We start from the raw sequence: 23548 nt of genomic DNA on the forward strand, positions 1-23548 counted from the left end.
CAAATTTAAAAATATTTTTTTCTATTACACTACTTACTTAATTCATTCTATGATAGACGCGTTCAAGTAAATTGCCAAAAAAATGCAAGACCACAGATAAAAAATAAGTAGTCATTCTTTATAAGAGCTTATAAAATCGTTTGTAAAATGTTTGTTGCCAATTATTATGCGCTGGAACGTTTAGGTTTTTAGTTGAATAAAATAATAAATAAGCAACAAGAGTAATATACTGACTTAAGGAGAAATAAATTTGAAAAAACTTTCAAATTTATATTCCGTCTTTTATAGTTATGTTATTCTGCAGTCTTGCATTTTCCACAGTAGTATGACCTATCGGGAATATTCTAAATTGATACTTATTTGTTCTCGATCAAGGTTTGAACTTGCAAAACAAGTTCCCGCGCCAGACACAGCACTGCGGAGGCGTCGTGCCGCTCAGCCATTTCTGTCGACAAAAAAATTGTGTCACTTTCTTTTACCTGATACTTTCCCAAGGTCTCTGCTGAAGGACTACGGGAAGCAGTCCCGCTTCTAGACCAGATTCCAGTAAACCGCCTATTTTTGATGATCCAGGTATGTAAAGTTAAATTTTCTGAACATTTCGGAGGCTAAATCTTAAGTTCTAAAGGTCCAAGACCTGGAAAGATTATTTTTATTCATTTAAGGCGTGTGGCGACGTGCTGGATTTATTCTTTGCATAATAAATATACGCCTTATTATAATATGCTGGAGTACGCGAGGATTCTTCGAAAAATTTAGTAGTACCAGAATCGGCCTAAATCGAGAGTATGTTAAAAAAAACACATTAGCCTTGGAGTAACCGTAACCTACCGTTAAAGAACTTGATGATGTCGGTGAAGTCCATGGTGTTGGCGAGGATGACGTCACGGTAGGTCTCGAGCAGCGCCAGCGCTATGAACAGCACCATGTGCTCCGAGGACACGTGGCGCGCCGCCCAGATCAGCTCCCACGCAGAGAACACCTAGTGCGAGGAATATGATGAAATTATATCATGGAAAAATTCTGCACGCATTGGTTAAGAAACCAATCATAATATCGATACAGAAATAATATTTAACACAGACGTCTTTCATTTCATTTCTTTTTTGTATTCTTTTTATATTAGAATCTAAAAAAAAACAATCTGAGAAGCTTTAAGGAAAACACGATTTTAGCTTTGATATTTATCAAACTTTTCAGAATGGCGAAATTACGACTCTTGATCAAAATAGCAACTATTCCAATTTCGGGCATTTTAAAGACTTTTTTAGTGTATGAAGAACTGCACCCTTAAGTCTTTACCGTTATAAAAATGCTCGAAAATACATGCCGATTTTCCACAAGTACAACAGTCCTGATTTAAAAAGTGATAGACATTTCGTAACAGTCAAACCTATTGTACAACTTGTTAAATCCCATCATATATTATGTATAACTTACGTCTTGGTAGAGCAGTTCCCGCTTGAAGTCGAGCAGGAACCAGCGGTAGCAGAAGTAGAAGTGCGTGTAGTCGCCGTGCGCGTGCATCAGCTCGTACAGCTCGCAGTCCAGGATCTGGATGAGGGACCTGGGGAATGTCAGGATACTTTAGTACTGTTCATAGATTTATTTTTACAAATCCACTATTATAACTAAGTCTTTGTATTGCGGCACGTTCACATTTCATATTTATGGGGGTCGATCTTGCGATCTCATTTACAATCAAAATTATTTATGTTACACATGTTTATCGACTTTCAATACCTCTTCTCCTTTTGACCGCTAGATAAACGGGAGAATAAATAAAAATATAAAGCAAAGTAGCCAAACATTTTTTGACTATTTCCTCAAAATCCTCTTATATAAATCATGATTAGCGACACATAACGTCCTTACCTCATATCAGCGAAATGTGCATCCATAGCCTGTCCGGAGGGGAAGTTGTCGGTGGCTCGCTTCATGAGGCTGTTGAACAGCGCATGCGCGGAGGCCTCCTCCCGCATCATCACCAGCAGTGGAGCTGCCAAGTCGCACATGCCTTGCATGTAGCCGATCTCAAGGTGCTCCCACACGTATCTACAAATTAAGGTATACTTATAACAAGTGATTTAAAATGAATAAAATTATTGTTACAGGTAACGTTCCTTGCATGGGAAGAATTATTTTTATTCTCTTGCTCACACAAAAGCTCATTGAGATATAGCCAACACGCTATTATCTGAGACAAAAATGAAATGCTGTCGGTTTATGATATACTCATGTATAAAGAACATGAACAACTCACGTGCACATAATATTTCGCAATTTATCCAGATTCTCATCCGTGAAGAAGGGGTAGTTCCGGTCGCATCGCTGAACGTCCTTCTCGATGCGATGTAAGTTTAATGCAAATGACTCGACCAACTCATTCTGAAAGTTACAAATATTTCGTTTTTAAATTTCAAATTAAAGCAGCTTTTCAAATTAAACTAGCAGTAGGACTAAAGTCATGAATGTTATAAATAAAAAGTACATATTCAATATTTTTCTGATGGACTCTGTGTGATGGACTAAACAGATTTATAGTCGTGAAGTAGTGTAGAGTAGTGAAGTCAAAATATATTTCTTAAAAAACATTGTATGTCATTTTCATCACCATAGCCGACTAATGCGCCTGGAACTCAAACTTATGACTTCGAAGACTCATATATCATGTATATTGGTGTACTCACGGAGTAGACGCCGCCGTTGGAGCTGGCGGGCGACACGCAGTTGGAGCGCGTGTCGGGCGCGTGCCGGTCGGCGGGCTCCAGCGTGTCGAAGCTGGCGCCCGCCGACTGGGACTCCTCGCGGACCACGCCCAGCGGGCTGCGAGCTGGACTCACGGTCGCTGTAGGGTCGACCAACTTGTTTTAGTAAAACCAATATCTTTCTAACTAGACTCCTTTGGACTCACGAAAATGACAGAAACCTTGACAGAAATGTCAAGTGTTGCAGACAGCGAATACTTGTGCGGGGTAGTTGGTATAAGATTGTTTGCAATGTAATGAGCTTCTTCTTCAGCAGGCATTACTTACGCTTTATAACTACAGACTACCAAAATAATAGTTCACTTCCAGTTACCATTACCCAATCAGAAACGAAAATATTAGTAATTTTAAATGAATAAAATCAATTACATTCACACACTTACCAGTAGTACCTCCTGAAAGAGGAGAGCCACTAGCCGCTAAGTCAACTGAAGGATTAGTTATGATAACACTCGTGTGCTGCTGAACAGGACTCGGTTGGCTCTCATCTATTGAGGACCTGAAGTCGCTACCGTTAACATGTGCACTGTCCACACTGCACAGCAGTCCTCGACCGTCACCTTTCTGCACGATGCCCTCCGCCAGCCTCTTGATCTCCGCTATGCTCTCCCTCCTCATATCGGGGTTCTCAACAACACTCTTCAAATGGACATCTTCATCAAAGTCTTTAAGACTGTCTACATCTAGTTCCTTATTATCACTGGTGTCAGTCTCTCCGTTCTGTTTCGTTTCCTTGTCTCTCTCAGAGTCCATCTCTATGTTATCGACCTCGTCTATGCTGGGCGCTCGCGACAGTACGGGCTTGTCCGGTCGCTTCTGATCGTTCTCACTCGGTTCTGGTGATACGATCGGTGGGTTGTCTGAGATAACGCTGCAATCGTCCTCGAATACCTATGGGCACAATATTTCATAAGACATACAACTCAAATGTATTTTGGTAAAGTGGTCCAAATCGTTGTTAGAGTCTAAATTCCAGGTAATATCTACAGCTATTTTATAACTGATTGTTTTACGACTTACCAAAGCGTTTTAAGTGTATTTCTTCTTAAGTCTGCTTACCTCGCTAGCATCATTATTGTCACTGGGTTTGAGTTTCCCCGATGCCTCGGTGAGCCTTGCTATAGAGGCGGCGGTGGCCTCACGGTCGCGCTGCCTCACGATAGCTTCCACACACAACCACTCCGACATCGTGGTCTCGTATTGTCGACGGCAAGCCATGTCTTGTTCTACTCGCTGTTCTGCTGTAGAACCGAATCTGGAAAAAGTAAAATAAATAACATCAAAGATTATTGTTTGGACTTAATATAATGTATGCAGGGTTTAACCTTTCCAAATATTTTTTTTTTCTTCTCGCAAGTTTAATGGCCATCAATTTAACTCACTCGTAATATCCGAGCAGGTATGGCCACACGTGACGCCTGATGTCATGTTGCACTCCTCCATAGTACACAAGTCGGTACACTTCGTCTTTGTCATGGATCGCTCCAGTCTCGTCTGTCATAGCGAGCCATCGCTCTTCTGTGAGACCACCTTCAGCACCGCCTGCAGGAATAAAAAAGGGTATTTAGTTGCTGTATTAGTATAAGACGGGTAACATTATTTATTTGTGCTCGAGTAAGGCTTAAGTACCTGCTGGTACAATATTTGGATGTACAAGTCCGCTGAGATGTGTACGCACTGTAGACAAATGCCGGCAGTACGCGAGCCAGCCGTAGAACGCCCTGGATATTATTTGACGACGCATTGTACTGCAAACCAGCTCTATTGAAGCAGCCTGAAATACGATCAAAATTATTACATTAAAATTTGCAAGGATCAGGAGGATCTTGAATATTTTGTATTGATAGTAGGTATTAAGTGGTGAAGTTAAGGATTTAGGAAAGGTCAGTATTGGAACACAGTGGACAAAATAAAAATTTAAGTGAAGTTGTAAACTGACCTGCTCAACCGGGTGATGGGGTATAGGAGTTAATGGCGGATGTCCATTAAGTCCCGCTGACGGCGGACAATCGACTGACATCGTCGAGGAGTCCGATGATGTCGTAGAAGTGGAAGCCAGAGGTCGCCGAGGAGTGCGCGGCGGAGACTGAACTGCACGTTCTAGCAGGGAATGCCGCATCGCTGAGGGAATAAAACATGTACATAATAAAAATGATTGTCTTAAGAAAACAATTTCATTAAGCTAAGGTATTTCTGGAGATACAAAATTGGTTTCACTTGTTGATGTTAGGGTGAAAACGAACCAGTTAAATTGGTTCGGCACCTCATTATTTTGATCAAGTCCAACGTAAGCGGCATTTATTTAAGTGTTTTAAACCCTCGTAAATACCTAATGACAATAATATACAACGTCCTTTTGTTGTCTTGGTAATCTACCATTCAATGAATAGCTGTTGAAACTCACCTTCTCTATCAGCTATAGCGTTATTGACGATTCGGAACACGTAATCGCCAGCAGTTTCTTCCCATTCAGGTTCCTCTGTCTCTCCACTTTCACAAAGACTTGGCATCGGTCGTCGTCGTGCTCGACCACGACCAAATACCTATTGTATACAAAATATATGTTTAATAATCATATAATAAAGCTTTTATGTAAAACTTCTCTCGAATTCGTAAATTATTAATAATGGTTTTAACTGATTACCTTTCCAGTTCCTCTTTGCGACCACAGGGGAGGATCTAACTGGCCATGTGGTAATAGTCCTGTTTCTAAATTGCTGAGAAATGATAATAAATGTCCTCCTGAAATAAATCCCAAATATTAAAACTACGTACCTAATAAAACTTTTTATATTTTTTGGGCGTTTGTCTGTACGTTCTGAATTAATAATTCTTATTGCAAAAACTCAAGATCAGTATTTTGAAGGCATATTTAAAACATAAGATGTCCAAAGATAAAATAAGATGATGTGCTTATCTGGTCGGATATGTGCGGCGTAAGTTGTAAGAAATCAAAAAAAGTTTAAAGATTTAAAAAAGGGGCAGGCCTTGCCCAGCAGTGGAATCTCACACTTCTCTACAAAAAAAGATAAAACTAGAATACCTTTGGGGAAGTGTATGGGCGGTCTCTGCACTCCGTCCTGGCCGACCAGTATGAGCGCATCACTGGCTTGGGACCGATGCACGTGCACGTACACAACCTCCCACACGCACACTTGCAACGACATCGCCCAATATACACTGAAAACATGAAACACTTATTAACTTGTACGAATTCGTAGAATAAAGGCAAAGTGGCTGATTTCCCCATCTGAGGCCCGAAGCAAACTTTCAATGTTGACCAAGGTTTTGTTTTTACTATAAAACAACCTTAAAACTTGTTCATTATCATCTTTACCGGAGTAATTTCTAATTTCAATTACAATTTCTTGAAAGATATCCTTGAGGTACATTTAAATTCCAACTGACGTGACGTAAATATGTTTATTGCATCTGAAGTAATTCAAGTGATTGGCTACTAAAGCTGAGTTGTTGTGTCATCTCACAATTAATTGGCTCGTTACTGAGGCGGAGCACGCCATCGCTGTCAGGCAATGATATTAAAATTAATTGCCATTAACTTTAACTCAAACGTTTGTGAGACATTTTGACTACGAATCTATATTTTAACAACTGTATAAATTTAAATGTTTTTCTGATTTTATAGAGACAGTATTGAAATTTGTTTTTAAACGTTGTGATAATGAACTGCCAAATAGTAGATATCTCGAATTAATTCTGCATCGTTAAAAATAATATGACTTACTACAAGTAAAATACTCAATACGAAAAAATACAATACAATAGCATTATCTAAACAGTAAACACAATACATAATGACCACAAAAACATATTGACCATGGTATCTTTAAGGCTAGCTCGGGTGAATCTGTGTTCAAATATCTAGTAAAGAGTTTAGTTCCCCAAAAAACAAACATCAATTATATGAATTTTCAAATGAGTTACTTCAAGCACCTTTCAGAAGCCGAAGGTATATAATAAAATAAGCACAATCACGTACCAGTCAATACACAGCGGGCCTGCACACCGGCGACGGTAAACTGTGCAGGTTGGCGCCAAGCTGCACAGAACACATGTGTGTTGGCACGCGGAGGCATGCACTAGGTGACAGCGAACACTACACAAGCACTACATTGATAACACAAAATACATGCGAAGGTAACTAGATAAACTTAAAACAAAACACACGCAAAATGAAGAGAAGTATAATGGCGCCGTGTATTGTCACATCGCCGAAATCACTTTAGCAGAAAATCCATTATCTTCGCTGAGCTAAACTTCTGTCTTATATTATAAAACACGAACCTCATTAAAATTATTAAGTTCGAAGAATTAAGACATGACAGTAAAGGAATAAATTATGTCGTGTCCCAAAAGTTGTTGTTCTAGTGACAGACAAGTCTAAGTGCACGTTTACTTTGCAAAGTAGGAACAAGATGAAAATACATTCTTCGACGCTCTCTGCTGTTACTTTTCACATACACGCTTCTCTACTTAACAACAAGCATTAAGGAATAAGTCCAAAATTCTTAAAGTTTGACAGAAGCTCGAGTGTAACGGTAAGACAGGCAGGATAAACTTTTATATACCTACAACATAACTTCGTATCCTTTCATACTCGTAGAGTTTATTTAGCTTTATTATTCCCAAGAATAATGCCATTGACTAAACTACTTTTAGGTACCTATATTTTCTTTAACATTATGAAACTATACCTATTACTTGAGGCAATTTAATGATACTTTTATAGCATTTTGTGAAAGTACTCATAAAAGAAGTGATATAAATGTCACGATATTATTTTAATTAAGATAAAATACGTAAGATATAAATTATAAAGGATTTAATAAGAAACGTGTGGACGTAATGAGAACTATAAACAAAAGCAAGCCACTCCAATTTAGAAATAAATGAAACTTGTCTACTGAACAAGACATAAAGTACAGATAAATAATTCATTATTACCTTTTGTCGATGCCTTCGCTCTCTGCGTATCCATTCATGAGCTGATTCGGCGTCCATTTTATGACTAAACCAGCCGCAGTTTGATGAAGGCTTAAATATCCAGGCATTGGTTCCTCCACATCTTTCTACATTCAAAAATATAAATTCAGAATACAGCCTAAAATCTTAGACGTCAAAATATTCACGCCAAGCCTTCAAGAAATCATTCAAAATTCCAATATTCTCTTGGATAATTTATAAATGTTTCAAGTCCAATTATGCTTGATTAATGGATTTAAATTCTCTTACATTTACGAAAGATGGCAGAGCGTTTGAACAATTTGAATTGTTTTCGTGACAACTGACAGGCTAAAAAGTTTTAGATTTAACTTGGCAAATGTCTGGGATATTTGCGGGCAATTGTCTTTTGGGACAGCGAACAATGCCGCAAATACATTGATTTTTCTTTTTAAAACTGTACTGCTCAACCATCGCTTAACCATTGTCCTGTCTCATGAGTCATATGTGAACATTTCTATTGTTTAACTATTGTGCCTATCGGCGCTACACCGAACTAGTTAAATAAGAGCAGCGGATTAAAAACTCCGATAGCAAGAAAAAGATTACAAAACAATGTGTATTCGAAAGAAAACAACCATAAAAAGCTTAGCTTCACCGAAGGACTTTAGCCTGATCTGTTTATTTTGAAAATAAATAATACGGTTTCAGAAATATAAAGAAGGTCGACTCTTACCGGCTGAACCCTAACATTATTTTTCCCGTACAAAAGTGTGGCGGTGGAGTTTTGATGAAGGCTTTCAACGTAGTCTTTGGCACTCGATCCCGCCGCTTTGCCGGTACCTAAAGCAAAAGTTTCACTTTGTACGCCTTTCTCGCAAGGAATAAAGAAATATACGAATTACGAGCACCAAGAAAAATGTAAAGTTTACGAAGCTGAGTTTGCTGCAATGAGTAAAGTTTCGAAGAGCTTTGAACTTTATGTATACATCAGTGATGAAAACGAGATTACTTAAATCCTTTGGCACTTAATAAGTTTGATGAAAACAGCTTTATTATTTGTGCAACTTATTTCTCGGACAATACATAAAAACGCATACATAAATAGCTTAACTTAAATAAAGAAAAAGTCTCAAAGATACGAGAATGGTAGACGAGGTGTGTTAGTTAGGCCTTGATCCCGCATAAGGTGTAACAATTGCGATTGCTATGACTACAGCATAGGTGCGGGTGAGATCTTATCAGTGGCACTTCGATGATTTAGCCTATCAACATCAAATGTATGCGATCTTATGATTTGTAAATTGCATGTCTGGGTATTAATTGATTAGAATAGTCATCAGACTTTGTATTAGTAATACTTACTTAACAAATGCAATAACTAAATATTTGTGATTTCTTATCCTGTCTACTCTATATTCAGAAAGATGTGCATTACTACTAAATATTTTGTATAGAGTTTAATTTACTAAAACAATTAATTTCTATTACTATGGTGTTAACTAATGGATGGTACAATAGCAAAGTAATTTACCTGTACTGATCGCGCTTCCATCATCAGAGGAGGCATTAAGACTCCTCTTAAAATTAAGGATCGGCCTTCGCACGGAAGGCGGTGTGGTGGTACCGGCAGACATTCTGTGTCGTTGTACCTGGCACAATAAGGAACGGAACATTATTTATTAGACTTAAAATTAACCGCCAACAAAAAAAATGGCAATGCTGCTGCATGAGTATTGGGTGCTATTGAAATCATTTATATGATACGTTTATTTCGAATCTAACATCGATAAGAAGATCATGACATAAAGAAGACTTAGTCCACTTAGTCCTTTCAAAGGACAAGCAATCCTTTCTTCTTAAGATGCACTTACCAATTCGTCTGCGGGAGGATCAGTCCAGAAGCAAGCAGGTGCTTTAGCCTTGGAGTACTCCAGGGCACAGGGCCCGACCAGCAGAGAGCTCAAGATGCTCCCGTAGTCAGGGTCAGCCACCAGCGCGTCCCTCTCGTAATACCGATTGGCGTTGTTCACAAGGTGCTCAATTATCTTCGCCAGCTGACGCTCGAATAACGCTATGCGGATCCACAAGTATCTATGAATAAAATTAGATTATGTTGATATGTATTATCTAGCTTACTAATCTATCAGGCACAATTTTATTTAGTTGCAGTTTAAATTCCCGGCAGTTAATTTAAAATAACTCATAAACGCCAAGTCACTATGTTAAAAACTAATAACAACTAGTTTTAGAAGCTTTTAGCTAAGTTCACAAAGTTGTAGGTAAATAGCATACTTAGTTGTTATTTAAGAAATATCTATTTACATAGGAAATGTATATTAGTCCAGTGCTACTAATATTTTTATACAATACGATTTCCATAAACATAAACCTAAAAAAACCTTTGTAATGATAAGAACCGGTAGATATCTATTATGACCAGTACTTATATAATTACGAGAATAAATTTCTTCCCTGGTTATCTCAGTAGCAACAAATTATGTCATGTTGTGAAGATTAAACACAAACATTATGTTTCTTGGAACATTTTCTAAAATATTACACCTACAGTGGACGTACAAGGCCAAATCATAAATCTTGTCACACACTCAAGGCGTAAAGGCGCTCAACGAATTGTAATATTTTTCTTGTGCGACGGAAAATTCATAGTAAAAGAATTATGAAAGAAAAATGGAAGCTTTTAGTGCCGTTCGTAAGCCCCTGGAGACTGGTATTAATAATGCCAGTGAGGAAACAATGGCTCATCAATATTCTCTTTTAACTTTTCATATTCAATAATATTCAATATTGTCTCACAATATTAACGATAAAAATGTTTACTTTACTGGAAATTTGTGGTTCAATATCAAAGGTGTTATTTTAAAGATAGCTCAAGTTTACTTTTTATGTGTACCTACCGAAAAAATAAATTACGACATCGCCGTTAACTCTCAATAATATACTGAAACATTATGAAACTCTCAATCTCATTTCGATTGTCTGTCACAAAATTTGTGATGAAATCAGTTCACACGCGTCGTAAACAATATGTTTTCGATATAAAACCTATCCATAAAGATCGTGTTCAAAAATTCAAGATCATCGTCTCCTAGTTACGATCTAACATAAACCGAACTTATAGCCTAGTCTGAAAACCTAACTTTTACGATTGTGGGATAACTATATCATCGTAAAGATATATGGCGTACACAAAAATAATTGTGTTCGTATAATGTGAATAAGTAAACATGGTCAACCGCAAAAAAATCTTGTCTGTATGTTACTTATGCTGAGGCCGAATGAAATACTATACTACTTTATTCTCAGTATTAGTACTTTAGCTGAATTGAATTTGTTTCGCCTGGTAAGTCACGAAGTTTTTAACTTCTAAGGGTAACATTTTTCCAAGAAGAGTGATTTCCTAAAAATCTGAAATTAATTTTCTCCTTCTTATCACGCCACCCTAGATTTTTTTTAATTGTGTATTGGTATGTAAATGTAGATGGAGAAGGCAAATGATTTAGAAGTGTAAAAGACATTTAATCTTATTCTGCCTAAGCCCTTCCTACGCCTTTTTGTTTCTATCATCGGACTTAGCTGAATATAATAAATGGGCTAGTTGGTAGTCGTATTCCTGACCAGCATTAATAATAAACCCAGTGCGTATCGTATCAGAATTGACAAAGAAAGCACTGCCGGAGTAAAGAAGTACTAACTATCACCTTATTTTTTCAGCATCCCATTTCTTTTTTTTAATATGAAACAAAAAGCTATAAATGTTGAATGCAGAACATAGCAAAACAAAAACAAAACTGCAAACTTTCAACAGAACCATGTGTGAAATACAAAGGATCGCAAAGTAAACCGAACAGCAAACTTCGGAAGTTTCGTAGGAAAATAAATTCGAGTCACGTCATTCAATGATTCGGACAGAAAATTGGGTGAATGTTTGCGCTCTCTGAAGTTAAACAAAATTTGAGCGAAACATGAAATTCGATTTTCCGCCCGCTTTACCTGTGATCATGTGCTCTCAGATACTTAGTTTCATGAGATACACCTTTGCGAACGTTTGCGAATTTTATTCAAATGTGCGAGGGAAATATATTTTTGAAGTTAAAACTAAAAATAAATGGTAGTCTGGCAGCCTGATTTATGTGTTTTTGGTCTTATTTATTAGTGCTTATTTTCAAAGTAGGTACCTGTCGTTTTTCAAAATCGATCTAAAGTAATCTAAAATTGCTGTGCATTGCCGCACCAACTAAATGTGATTCAGTTTAAGCCAGTAAGAGTCTGTCACTAACCGCTTCGTCCTCCGAGGAGGTGGGTATCCATGAGGATTCCACCGCCTATGAAAAAAACGTTTACGGCAAATACCGGAACCAAAACTCTCGCTCCTGAAAATATTACAAAACCAACACCTACCAACAATTGTTTCAGTATTTTCTCAAAGCCTTGGAAAGACGATACAGTAGTATATTTTTATCTAGAAATAAGTATACAAGAACAAATCGCCTCTACCGGTCATAAGTCTACCTGACGGCGGCGTCGAGGCTCAGATTTTATGTTCATAAATTGCGTCAAGGGAAATAAGTATGCTCCATATTCGTTATTTTTATCGTAGATACTATAGAAAGGATATAAAATTATCTGTGCCAGTACATCATGAAACAAATTTTCTTTTATTCGTTACGATTGACGACTTCTTAGTTTACTACTACTTTTTGTTACGATTATTTTCGCTTTTTTTATTATTTTCGTTTTCATTATATTGTAAGAGAAAAAGAAACAAGAATGACGGCCAGAACCGCGACGAACGAGGCGTACTTAGCAAACGAATTGCTTTGCCCAGTATAGGCTAAACGGAATAATATCCATGTAACAAAGTAAATTCTAAGTTAATATTTGGATAGTTACTTCCTATACACCCAAAAAGCATAGCGTTCTATCTTTATCAAATAGTATACTTGATACTAGAGAAGGCATCTGAAAAGTGAACCTGGGCAAACGCGTCGTAAGATACTTAATGGACCTTATAGCCCGTGTAGGCGTTATTCCATACAATTGAAAGATACAAATAGGTCACATGTATTCGAGCCTGACTGTAAAAGTATGTCATGTGATATATCTTCCTGTTGCCGTCATTCTTCTTTATATTATATTATGTTGTTTAAAATGCTTCATATGAAAAACCTTGCAACCTGATACCTGGTTAGAGAAAATGGATACAGTAAAGAAAATTCAAAATAAAATTCAAAAAATCTCTCTAACGTAATAATTAAAAAACTTATATTCTTTACATTACATTGTTTACACCATATTACTACTTTATAGAAACTCAATTCGTTTCGTTCAGAGAACAAAATTATCTACATACATATCCAGCTGTCACGCGAAAAAATGTTTTCCTAAGTTATAAAGTTGACAGTCAAATACAATACGATTCCACCGAAGCTTGATTGTATCGTTATTTCTTGAGGCAGAATTCCATCGTAGATATATAAACCTACAGAATAAAGGTTTCTTTCGATCAATGTTGTAGTAGTAAACACATGAAAGGACTTGGTAACGGGATTTTAATTTTAAAAATATCTCGATTTTTAAAGGAAGTAACCCAACAAAATCGAACGAAACTCGGATTCTTATAAATCTTTGATAAATTTTAAATTCATTTCAGCTTTGCAATGCAGTAAGCTGAAACTCAGGTAAAGATGTCGCGTCCCTCAACTAAGCTTACTTACAGTATCAACTTCATCCGTTCTTGTAGATTATGTCAACATTTTTTTCAATTATATAACTACTCGTTTCAATTTTATACAACCCTGTATATTTTATTAAAATAAGCCTTATTTCTCTTATAACAATGTAAAATAGAAAGATTGATCAAATAAATAACAAGTCACTTGAAGCGGAATTCCAAGAAAACTAAATAACTGACGATTTTCTTGCTCAAATATTATTAGGGAGAACCAAATCACAATACAAAATGGAGTTATGACAATTAACATAAACAGAAGGCACTAGAAACACGGCAAGAAGACAAGGATTTGTTACACGTATAAATCATTATTTATTCTGTTTTCCCTATAATAACCAATTAAGTTAATGCTACTCTACCCGCACCGAAACACGGAACACATCCTCATTACCCGCAGAATAAATAAACAATAAAGGAAGACCAGACAGAACACAAGTTTATATCGTAACAACAATTACGCAATGAGCTCAAGTCATTAACACAGCTGAGCCTACTAATGCTCGCTCAACTTAGGTGCTGAAGCCACTCAAATTTACTCTAACACACCGCTGCGGTACTCTTTACATGTGTACTTACACCACTTAAATTAATTCTGTTGAAAAATAAAACGCTGTAGAAAAGAGAAAGCGCATGACATGGTGTAGAGCGTCATCTCGTTTCAACTTTAACACATTTGTTTTAAAAGGTGGTGCTACCAGATGTAGAGTACGTATTCTAGTCTAGTTTGAAACACTAATTAAACGGGGAACAGAAACTGAGGGTGTCTGAAATATGGTAGTAACGTGAAGAGTGGTTGAAACTACGTAATTCAAGTCATAGAAACTTTCGCTCGCGTCATTCAAGCTCTGCTCTACAGCTTAATTAGTAAGCACTCGGTTGTTATCTGCCGAGTTTTAGTATGGTTTTAGAAAAAAAGTATACTAATATATAAAACTGAAGAGTTTGTTTGTTTGTTTAATCTCAGGAACTACCGGATATTTGGATAAAAATAATTTATTCTTTTTCATTTATTTTTCCTAGAACACAAAGTTCCTCAACCTATCACGAAAGTACCGACTTTTATTTTTGAAGAAAGATTATTAGATTAATTTGTGTCGTTCAAACAATAATGTTTGAAAGGATTGAAGGACACATTACACAGTAATTCATTACGTTCTCCCGATTCCCTGAACTAATTACCTCGGCGAAGATAAATATTCGATCGGCCCCATGTTTTTCTTTATTCCCAAAACAACATGAAAGTAAATTAGACAGTAGTACCCATTTTTCCTTAACCGCGTTTCTTGTTCTATGTTTATATGTTGTTTTAGTTTCGTTTCGTTTTTGGAATTGTTCCGAAATTAATTTGTTACCAGTTGAGATGTTCGAATACCATTTGTTTGAAGGATATTATTCTGTGAATATTGATAAGAAATGTCTTAAGAAAAACTATGTTTTTTTTCGTAATCCTCTTCTTCCTCCTCCTATGTATAGGAATTAATTGCTGTTCGTTAGTCTCGCTAAAACTCGAGAACGGCTGAACCAATTTGGCTTATTTTAGTCTTGTATTATATAATATTTGTAGCAGTCCAGGGAAGGTTTAAACGGTGAGAAGAAGTAAAAAACGGTAAAATAACCACGAAATCGGGTTCTACGCGAGTGCAACCGCGGAAAACATCTAGTTAATAAATATCGCAGCTATGAAATATTCACAAACAACTTACTTTTACTAAAAACAAACAAAAATATCTTTAAGATCACGTTGGCCCATGTCACAACCAGTTGTGGATATAACTATTGTATAGATTCAAGGTGTATAATAAATATAGATAAGTACTTTTCTACAGTTACGTAATTCGGGACCGTCTTGCTAAAGCCATAATTCATAATACCGAGAAGCCGTCGGCTACGGATGAATAGATTCCACTTATAATGGAAATTAATCATTATATTCGAGTATTGTAGGATTAATCGGAAGGTATGGGATAATTTATCGAGTTTACTCTGTAATAGGATTATAGAACAGATAATACGTTCTAAGTCTGTACAGAAGGCAACATTAATACCCCTGTGGTATTCAAATTACGCTCATAGGTCTGCTATTGTCATATGAAATACGAGTACGATGGTAGCTGTTATCATGATATTATTAATGTCCTTGTAGTAAGACCGTCAGCCAGAACAAAATACTATAGTTCGGTCCCAAGGCATTAAAAAAACGTGTATGTTTTTGTGTGCTTTTTATAAATAAATATCACAATTTCCGTGTTTCGGAAGGTTAGCAAAAGTGTTGGTCCTGCATCTGGTCTTTCTCCGATCATGTCGGATTGCTGTCGCCGTGAAATCTTTTATTATTACATTAATTATAAACAATTATCAATATTTTTTTCAATTTAACGGGCCGTTTCATCTTCTCTTGACCCTTAAACTAAGACTCAAATGCTATAAACCCTCAGTTTGTTGATCACCAATACCATAGTTCATGTGTTTCATGTAGTCAAAAACACCTACAATTGTTAATGATTTAGATCATTTTCGCTTTTAACAATTTTAGGCTTCAAGGCAACCAACTTTATACAATATCTGAACTGTCTTTTTAGTGTTTAAATGGTTGTCATGTCACAAGAAGACTTGCTAACGAGTAACATTTAACAAAATCTTTTACAAGCAAAACCATGTTATTTTAGGTCGCTATCTAGGGGCTATATTATTTTATCTCAATTTTACGAGGAGTTACCATTTGGTTAATCTAGATGGGGATAGCAGCTAACGTAACAAAGGTTCTTCAGAGAGTACTATTTGTTTTATTTGTAAAAGATCTTTCTTTCATGATAACCTAGCTATTCACCTTTCTCTATTGCGTACTATTAACATTTATACACAAAGCTTCTAGGCAAATATGTACGTACTTAACATCTATTGGATGAGTTGGACGACTTCTGAGTTTTTAGAAAGGCTATAGGTAGAGCAGAAGTTTGACATAAAACCCGTTAATGAAGAATAATTTTCCGTCAATTAAATGTTTCCACTTCGAGTTCGAAGGGCCTGGAAATTTTCAATTAAATTTCCAAGTTATTGTAAGCTTCAGCACAATCTGGAAGCAAATTTATCCGTATTTAATTAATCGGATAACTGTTACGTACAGAATCAATATTATTTCAATAAGGGTATCAGGCTTTGGATGTTTTGATGCCCAGAGGCATAGTAATACCAGACAAAATGAACAATATTCGACAGGATTACTGGAGAAAATTCCAGATATTTTCCAAAAATCAGCGTCAAACGGAGTCCCGAATTTGACGTTGAAATGTCTAAAACTATGTTACTTTTGACATAGTTTAGACAAGACTCTCGTTTCAGCATCTATTTTGATAACGGGGATTACGAGGAGTTTTACTGAATACTTAAGAGAAAATTTCCAATACAAATTTTTGTAAACCTGACCCAAACGCAAATAGTTTTTGACGGTTCGTAACTATCGACCCCACAAATTAACAAGCACCAAAGAAAAGTAAGAACTCTTAAATTATTTAATGCGCAGTATATTTGAACATTGCTTAGAAATATACGGAACTCTGCAAGTCTGCAAGAGTGACTTCTTTTGTGTCTAATGTGAGCCGTATTGTGCAGGATCCCATTGTGATGGCACGTCTGCCTGAACAATTACTAACTTTTCCACACTCGCCACGTGTAACTTCACTTTGTTAGCTTGACAGAGGATCATAATGTCATTACGCATTTATCCGGTGCCTGTTGCTGGGTTGATCTGGTATTATGTGATACTCGGCTATTGTGTCTATGGGGTTTTCTATTTAATATGGGGATCATTTGCTCCAGCGAGAGCAAATAATTTTTATTGAAGCAAGGGTAATCAATTATGAGTTTGAAAAAGGATATTGAAAAATTATTGAAAAAATGTGTAATTCTTAAATTATTGGTTCTTGAATAAGGTTCTGTATAACTTACATTCGAGCATTTTTCTTTATTAAATTTATTTTAGAGGCATCTAAATAAAAGAGGGCCTTTATAACATGACCAGTAGGTGCCTGCACATAACTGAAGCACGTTAAATCACGGTTCTATCTGTTAATTGACGGATCATTGGTGGTGGCATCCGGGAAATGGATGAGTGTCCACCGGACATCCCCTGACCTTTATATCTACATGGCTGACTTTGACCTCGGTATGGACGGCAACTGTGTTGTCCGATACGTGGAAATATCATAAATAGTGAAGTATTAATCGATCGATTCATGGCATTTGAAAATAGTATCAATTCCGTTAAAGACGTCGTAGCATGATAAAGCGTTAGTATAGTTAAATCAAATTTTCTCTAACATATAAAAATTGCAGGTGCTTACCCTCCTACGGAAGCGAATTTATCGCCATGTTTTGATTCATTTTCATCAAATTCTGCTGGACAAATTTACCCTTAAATCGGCTATAATCACATAAATTTATAACTTATAATTGATACTTATAATGTATACTTTACACTTAAGGCTTTCTACATGACCTTGGTAAAGCCGTTATAAAATAAATTACAAGATAATATATGGCGCGTCTAATCTCTGTAACAATGTTAGCATGAAAATCCGCTTTATCCTTACCCTTTCACCCTCGGTCGCGCTATCGAGTCATTATCTTCGCGACCCTCGTCAAAAAATAATTATATAAAAAGTAAAGATTCAAGAATACTTCTAAATTTTATATTTTCTTCTAAATTGTTAACTTTTTTATTAAGTTTTGTAATTAGCTTGGACTTAATTAACAGTGACAAGAGCATGTCTTTAATTTCTACTTATTGCATTTATTTGTGTAGGAGGCATCAAAATCTCTCAAATTAGGTACCTGAACCATTGTTTTCTACTGGTAGTATGCTCTAATTACACTCATTCAATTTAGGTCCTAATTCTTTGCTACAATAAAGAAGCATTCCCAATCGCTAATTTCATTACATTAAGTAGAGGAACACGCTAAAAAGAGTGTTCCGTAGGTACTTAGAAGACAATCGGTGACGAAAAGACACATACTTATAGGAATTACTTTACATACTAAATAAAACAAAGATAAACAAAATTCTACATTAAGTAAAATAAAGTTTATAAAAAACGTATACAAAAACGTACAACCAGTTTCGCTCAATACACACACAAAATTCAATAAAACAAAAATGTGTTTGAACTAACAATCAACAGTAAACCGGCAGCAATTCAAAACAATGCTTCATTTCGGATTTCGCTACAATCCTGTTAGCAAATTAAAATTGGCATTTGAACAGTTTGCATAAAAATATGGAGCTATTCTCTTAAAATTTTTTTTTTTTTCGACAATATAAAGTCAGATCAGAATTCATGAGAATAAATGAATCGACAGAGTACCTAAATGAATAGAAATGAAAGACATTTTAAATATCTTTAAAAGTTTTAATGAACAGTTACAGAAACCGTACTGTTCTTATAATGATAATATTCCCATGGAAAAGAGAAGTAGATAGACCGGTCCATCACACTAACAATATAAAGGCGAAAGTTTATGAGAGAGTTTATTACTCCTCATAAAATTTGGTAGCATTTGGTATTGATGTACCTACCACCCTGGGTAAGCTAATACAATGGGTTTTTATTCCGAAAAATAGTGTTCCCATGGAAAGAACAAGTAACTATTTACGGATCTGATAGACATCTTGCAACTTATGTACATACCCAGTTAACGGAAATTCTCGGTAATTCTAGCCAAGTCAAATTTCTTTAACCATTAACCTTGGTAAATAAACATATGGTGACGGTAATGATATTTCGTGTCTTTCGCCTGTCATCTGCATACTTTCGAGCGTTTTATTTCACGTTAAAGATTGTAGAATTGAGACTTGGCTAGAGGGGCTGCAATATTCGTTGATGTAATTCTCCCTTCCAATAAACTTAGCTCACCTTGAGTTTTATTGCCGTAACCATATAAAGTTTACGTCACAATTTTCTCAGAAATAAGCTCCGGAATCATGAAAAATTGAGATGTGATCTTGGATTAATGCGAGAGGCAATTATTGTCATAAATATTATTCAGGTGCTTTTTGTTAAATACATATTTTTAGGATAGCATATCTTGTAGTTTAGTTATATATCGCCAGATTCCTTTACAGCTAAAAGTTACATCGTCAGATTTCAAACTAAATATTTAAACTGTTTTATCCAGGTATTATTACTAAGATTCGAAAATTTATTTTTGAATTTATTTGATTCGAATCGGGTCTGTGTTTTATTGATAGAGTTCTTGGTTAGCCTGTATCACATAAAGAAAAAACTTTAATGTGACTTTAAAGCTATCAAATAATTAAGTGGAGAACAATCGTTCATTTAAATTAACGCCATTAATAAAGGCAGACGGCTGCGGTTTGCGGCTAACGCGATGGCTGATAGGGCTGTCAGATGCGCGGTTTGCTGGGATTAAGCAATTATAATGTTACTCGGGCCTCATCATATAATCCTTGCAGATAAAGACCCGGAAGCAGACTATTATAATACTACCCTAAGCTTAAGCTCATTAAAGGTATCAGATTGAATATAACTGACAGAATTTTCTGTTCTAAGGCTTAATTACAGATGATATTTGGCACTACAGTATTTATCTTTGCTTCTAAACAAAGTCCAAAAAAGGTCGGAGAAATATATTTTCAACGGAAAATCTGTTTTAGAAAGGACAGCGCTTTTTATTCCGGAACCCAAAAAGTAAATAAAAAAGGTAAGTTAAAGCAGTACATTAGCCATAAAGTCAAAGTGCAGATAAAGTCAACTTCAATTTCAAACATTATCGGTCGTTAAAAAAACATTATAAGTTTTCATTTTCCGCCGTGGCAACCTTAATAAAATGTGGGAAATATGGTAGCGAACGCGCCTGAGCGACAATTAAATTTCCTTCATATTTTTCCTGAAACTGCGTACTGAAATATACAAAAAAAGTTTTTATCGCTTTATACGAAGGGTCTCATAATTGGATAGAGGGAATCACATATTATGCAGTTGTGGGTAAATAAATAACGGAATAGTAGAGCGTCAGGAATGTTGGGGCCATCCCTTGGGAGCTGGATGTCATGAACGAGATTAAGGTGAACCCGACTGAATTGCGGTGACGGACGTCTATCTACACTGTATTCGTTTATCTTGGAAGCCAGCAGTAGGTAGATCCTATTATAGAGAACAGTTTCGAAGTAAGTAAATATTACCTACATAGAAATGTTAAATAGGTGTTTCAATTATGTTAATACACTTATTTAATACTACTTAAATTCAGCTGAAAGAAGTTAAATAAAAACCCCAAACTTGGAACGGAAATAACCAAAACTTGTTTTGAAATAGAGATAATGACTTGCATCACGCATAAAACATGCTCATAAACAAAATATATTATCTAATCAGAATTACATTCAAATCAGATTTCCATTAATAAATACAGAAGCTTCAATATCGACGAAACCGCAGAGTAAACCCAATATTATTAAATGTAAACACGATCTAGATTCAATTACCTTGGTTAATAGACGGGATTAATTCTGAACTCGTATGCACACACCACTATTGCGTTATAATAACATTGGTTGGCTTGTGGCTTTAAGGTTTAATTACAAAACATTATACGAAGATTAGATATATAAAGTCCTACTAATGTTTAAAAAGCAAAAGTTTGTGAGTTTGTGATTTGGACGAAATTTGGTACACAGATAGTTTATAACTGAAATAACATATAGGGTTAACTTGTTTCCCGATTGTATGTTCCCATAGCATCATTTTTTATTTGTAGCAGGCGGAGCCACTATCAACAGCTACGTAGTTTAATATGTTAATTATTAATATGTCAAATTTAAATTCACAAACTTACTTTGAAATCTATTCTTTGGACAAAGATTAAAGTCCCATTTTATAACATACTTCAAGACTAGTATAAAAGCCTTACGTACCGAGATTACCTCACATCGTGCAACAGTGTGTTTAATGTGTTAGGAAACAAACTTTTTAATCTAACGTTCCGTAACGAAACCAGAAAACTAATGTTCAACTTTCAGATCCGAACTCGTTCAGGCATATTACGTTGAGCTGGAAATACGTAGTTTACTCACAGATACTCGTAGCCACACACTCTCATACAACTGTTACATTCGTAGTAGTTAGTAATTGCTACGAGTGCCGTGTTTATGCTACGGCCTACGCAGTAGTACTCAATAACATTAGTATAAGAGCGGAAATTTACGCGTAGCGTGTGACAATTCGTTTTCAATGAAATACATGTAAAGTGGAAAGTAAATAAAACTCGGATTTTCCATTATAATCCTTCTTTATCATTTTTTAATGTTGTACTTGCAATAAAGGTTTTTTAAGATCTGGAAAGTCGGCTAAAATGCACACGGACTATGTATTTAAAACTCAATTTTAAAGGACCGACTAGCTTCCAAGCCCGCAATTCAAGTCCTCCACGATACCATGACGTTAATCTGATTGGTCACTGGAAGCTGTGACAATCAATCGAAATATAATCCTGAGTCTTTGGAGACGGAAAAGCCATCTAATTCTGAACATATATGCATACGTTTGTTTGAAAATATATATATAAGAAATACTTTCTTTTTCATTCACCACTTATTTTACAGACTCAAACAAAATGTCTGAAAACATGCACTTTCTTTATTAAAATAGTTTTTTGAATTATATTTATTCACTTGCACAATGTAAGTATGCAAATGTAATAGTTACCTAACATAAATTCTGAAAGTACCTTATAAACTGAACTTCAAAGTTACCTGGAAGTTGGCGGTGCTTGAGAGAGCAAAGATCCCGAGCCCCTCTTGCACAGCGGAGGTCTGGGAGCTGAAGGTCGTCGCTCTACACCTGAGGCGGAGCGCGTGGCTGGAGCACCCTCGGCGGCAAGCACTCGTGCTGACACCAGGGCCGCTTCGGGGCAATGCTGCAACAATAGTCCTCGGTTAGTGTATTTATTTCTTTTCTGTCACGGGAGAACTTCATGGGAAGAGACCCGGTCCTTTTTAAAGGCGCGCACGGGGACACAGGTCCCTCATGCAGAGGCCTTGTTGAGAACTTTAATCTAAAATGTGATGGGGTATCTACCATGGGCCATACACCCTTACTCTATAAATAAACAAGCATGGACGGCCCAAGGTTAGTGTATATTATTACGGTTTTTTTTATTGAAAACGATTCTCGCTGTTAGGAATTCAATCATTGGATCTTTGTGGGATCAACAACATTCAAGTCACTTGCTCAAGACACCCAAATATACATGGGTTATAAATGATTTTTGAATATCTTTTGAAAACAGTAACATTAAATAATAAATTTACGCATTTCTTTTTCAAAACTTCGGCTCTAATTTCTTCAAACTTTTATTTATTAAAAGAATCGTAAAAAGAAAACGTGTTTTAACTTCAATTGCTTTATTTCTATTCTTATAAATCCATTATATTTTGACACTTTAATAAAACTTTTTCTTAGCCAAAAGCCTGGAATAATTTCTCTACAAATTCAAATAATTTCTCAGCCACTGATCGACCCTCAATTAAAACTTTTTCATTTCAATACTATTCCAATGTTCATAAACCCTATTCAAAAAGTTTTAATCTCTTTTGAATCACGTCCAAGCTTTAAAACTAAACAATAACCTTTACGAACTCTGAGAATAGTGAGTGAACAAAATTATTTACTTAAAGTTTACCATTAAATTATTATAGTTATTTCTATTACTCGTTTTGATCGACCACTTAGCACTCGGTAAAAAGTTTTTAAATTCAAGCGTGCTCACAATAACATGACTGGACGTACGTGCTCTCCAAAATCAAAAAGTCATTCAGGTATCTACAGGTATAATAATTTAAATTTAAAACTTACTAGTTAAGTCTTTGCTAATATAAATTAGATGATGTATATTGCGCAATTGTTTGATTAAGCCTTGTCTAACCTTGACATTAAGGAATGTACAAGATCTTGTTCTGTGTAATTTATTATATGCCATTTTCCCACGGCCACGGCGCTTTGTGACAGAATAAGTTTCATCAGAATCCGTACAACAGTCCTTTGTACTA

General features: G+C 35.9%; 1 protein-coding gene across 1 annotated transcript in view; it reads right to left on the reverse strand.

The window, feature by feature from the left end:
* The window catches only part of LOC113502888 (small G protein signaling modulator 2-like), a 60413-nt gene continuing 36865 nt past the window's right edge, over positions 1–23548 (reverse strand). Inside the window, exons 4-23 of the mRNA XM_026884632.1 lie at positions 22253–22416; positions 9605–9824; positions 9265–9382; positions 8467–8573; positions 7734–7858; positions 6769–6828; positions 5812–5948; positions 5413–5510; positions 5173–5311; positions 4708–4889; positions 4398–4542; positions 4151–4310; positions 3828–4023; positions 3152–3659; positions 2691–2848; positions 2264–2388; positions 1876–2055; positions 1441–1567; positions 832–982; positions 1–445 (exon numbers count right to left, since the gene is read on the reverse strand). Of these exons, the coding sequence (XP_026740433.1) occupies positions 357–445; positions 832–982; positions 1441–1567; positions 1876–2055; positions 2264–2388; positions 2691–2848; positions 3152–3659; positions 3828–4023; positions 4151–4310; positions 4398–4542; positions 4708–4889; positions 5173–5311; positions 5413–5510; positions 5812–5948; positions 6769–6828; positions 7734–7858; positions 8467–8573; positions 9265–9382; positions 9605–9824; positions 22253–22416 (3189 nt within the window). The 3' untranslated portion in view covers positions 1–356. The remainder of the gene's footprint in view (positions 446–831; positions 983–1440; positions 1568–1875; positions 2056–2263; positions 2389–2690; positions 2849–3151; positions 3660–3827; positions 4024–4150; positions 4311–4397; positions 4543–4707; positions 4890–5172; positions 5312–5412; positions 5511–5811; positions 5949–6768; positions 6829–7733; positions 7859–8466; positions 8574–9264; positions 9383–9604; positions 9825–22252; positions 22417–23548) is intronic.

This window comes from Trichoplusia ni, chromosome 18 (genome assembly GCF_003590095.1).
Source record: "Trichoplusia ni isolate ovarian cell line Hi5 chromosome 18, tn1, whole genome shotgun sequence".
Classification (NCBI taxonomy): domain Eukaryota; kingdom Metazoa; phylum Arthropoda; class Insecta; order Lepidoptera; family Noctuidae; genus Trichoplusia; species Trichoplusia ni.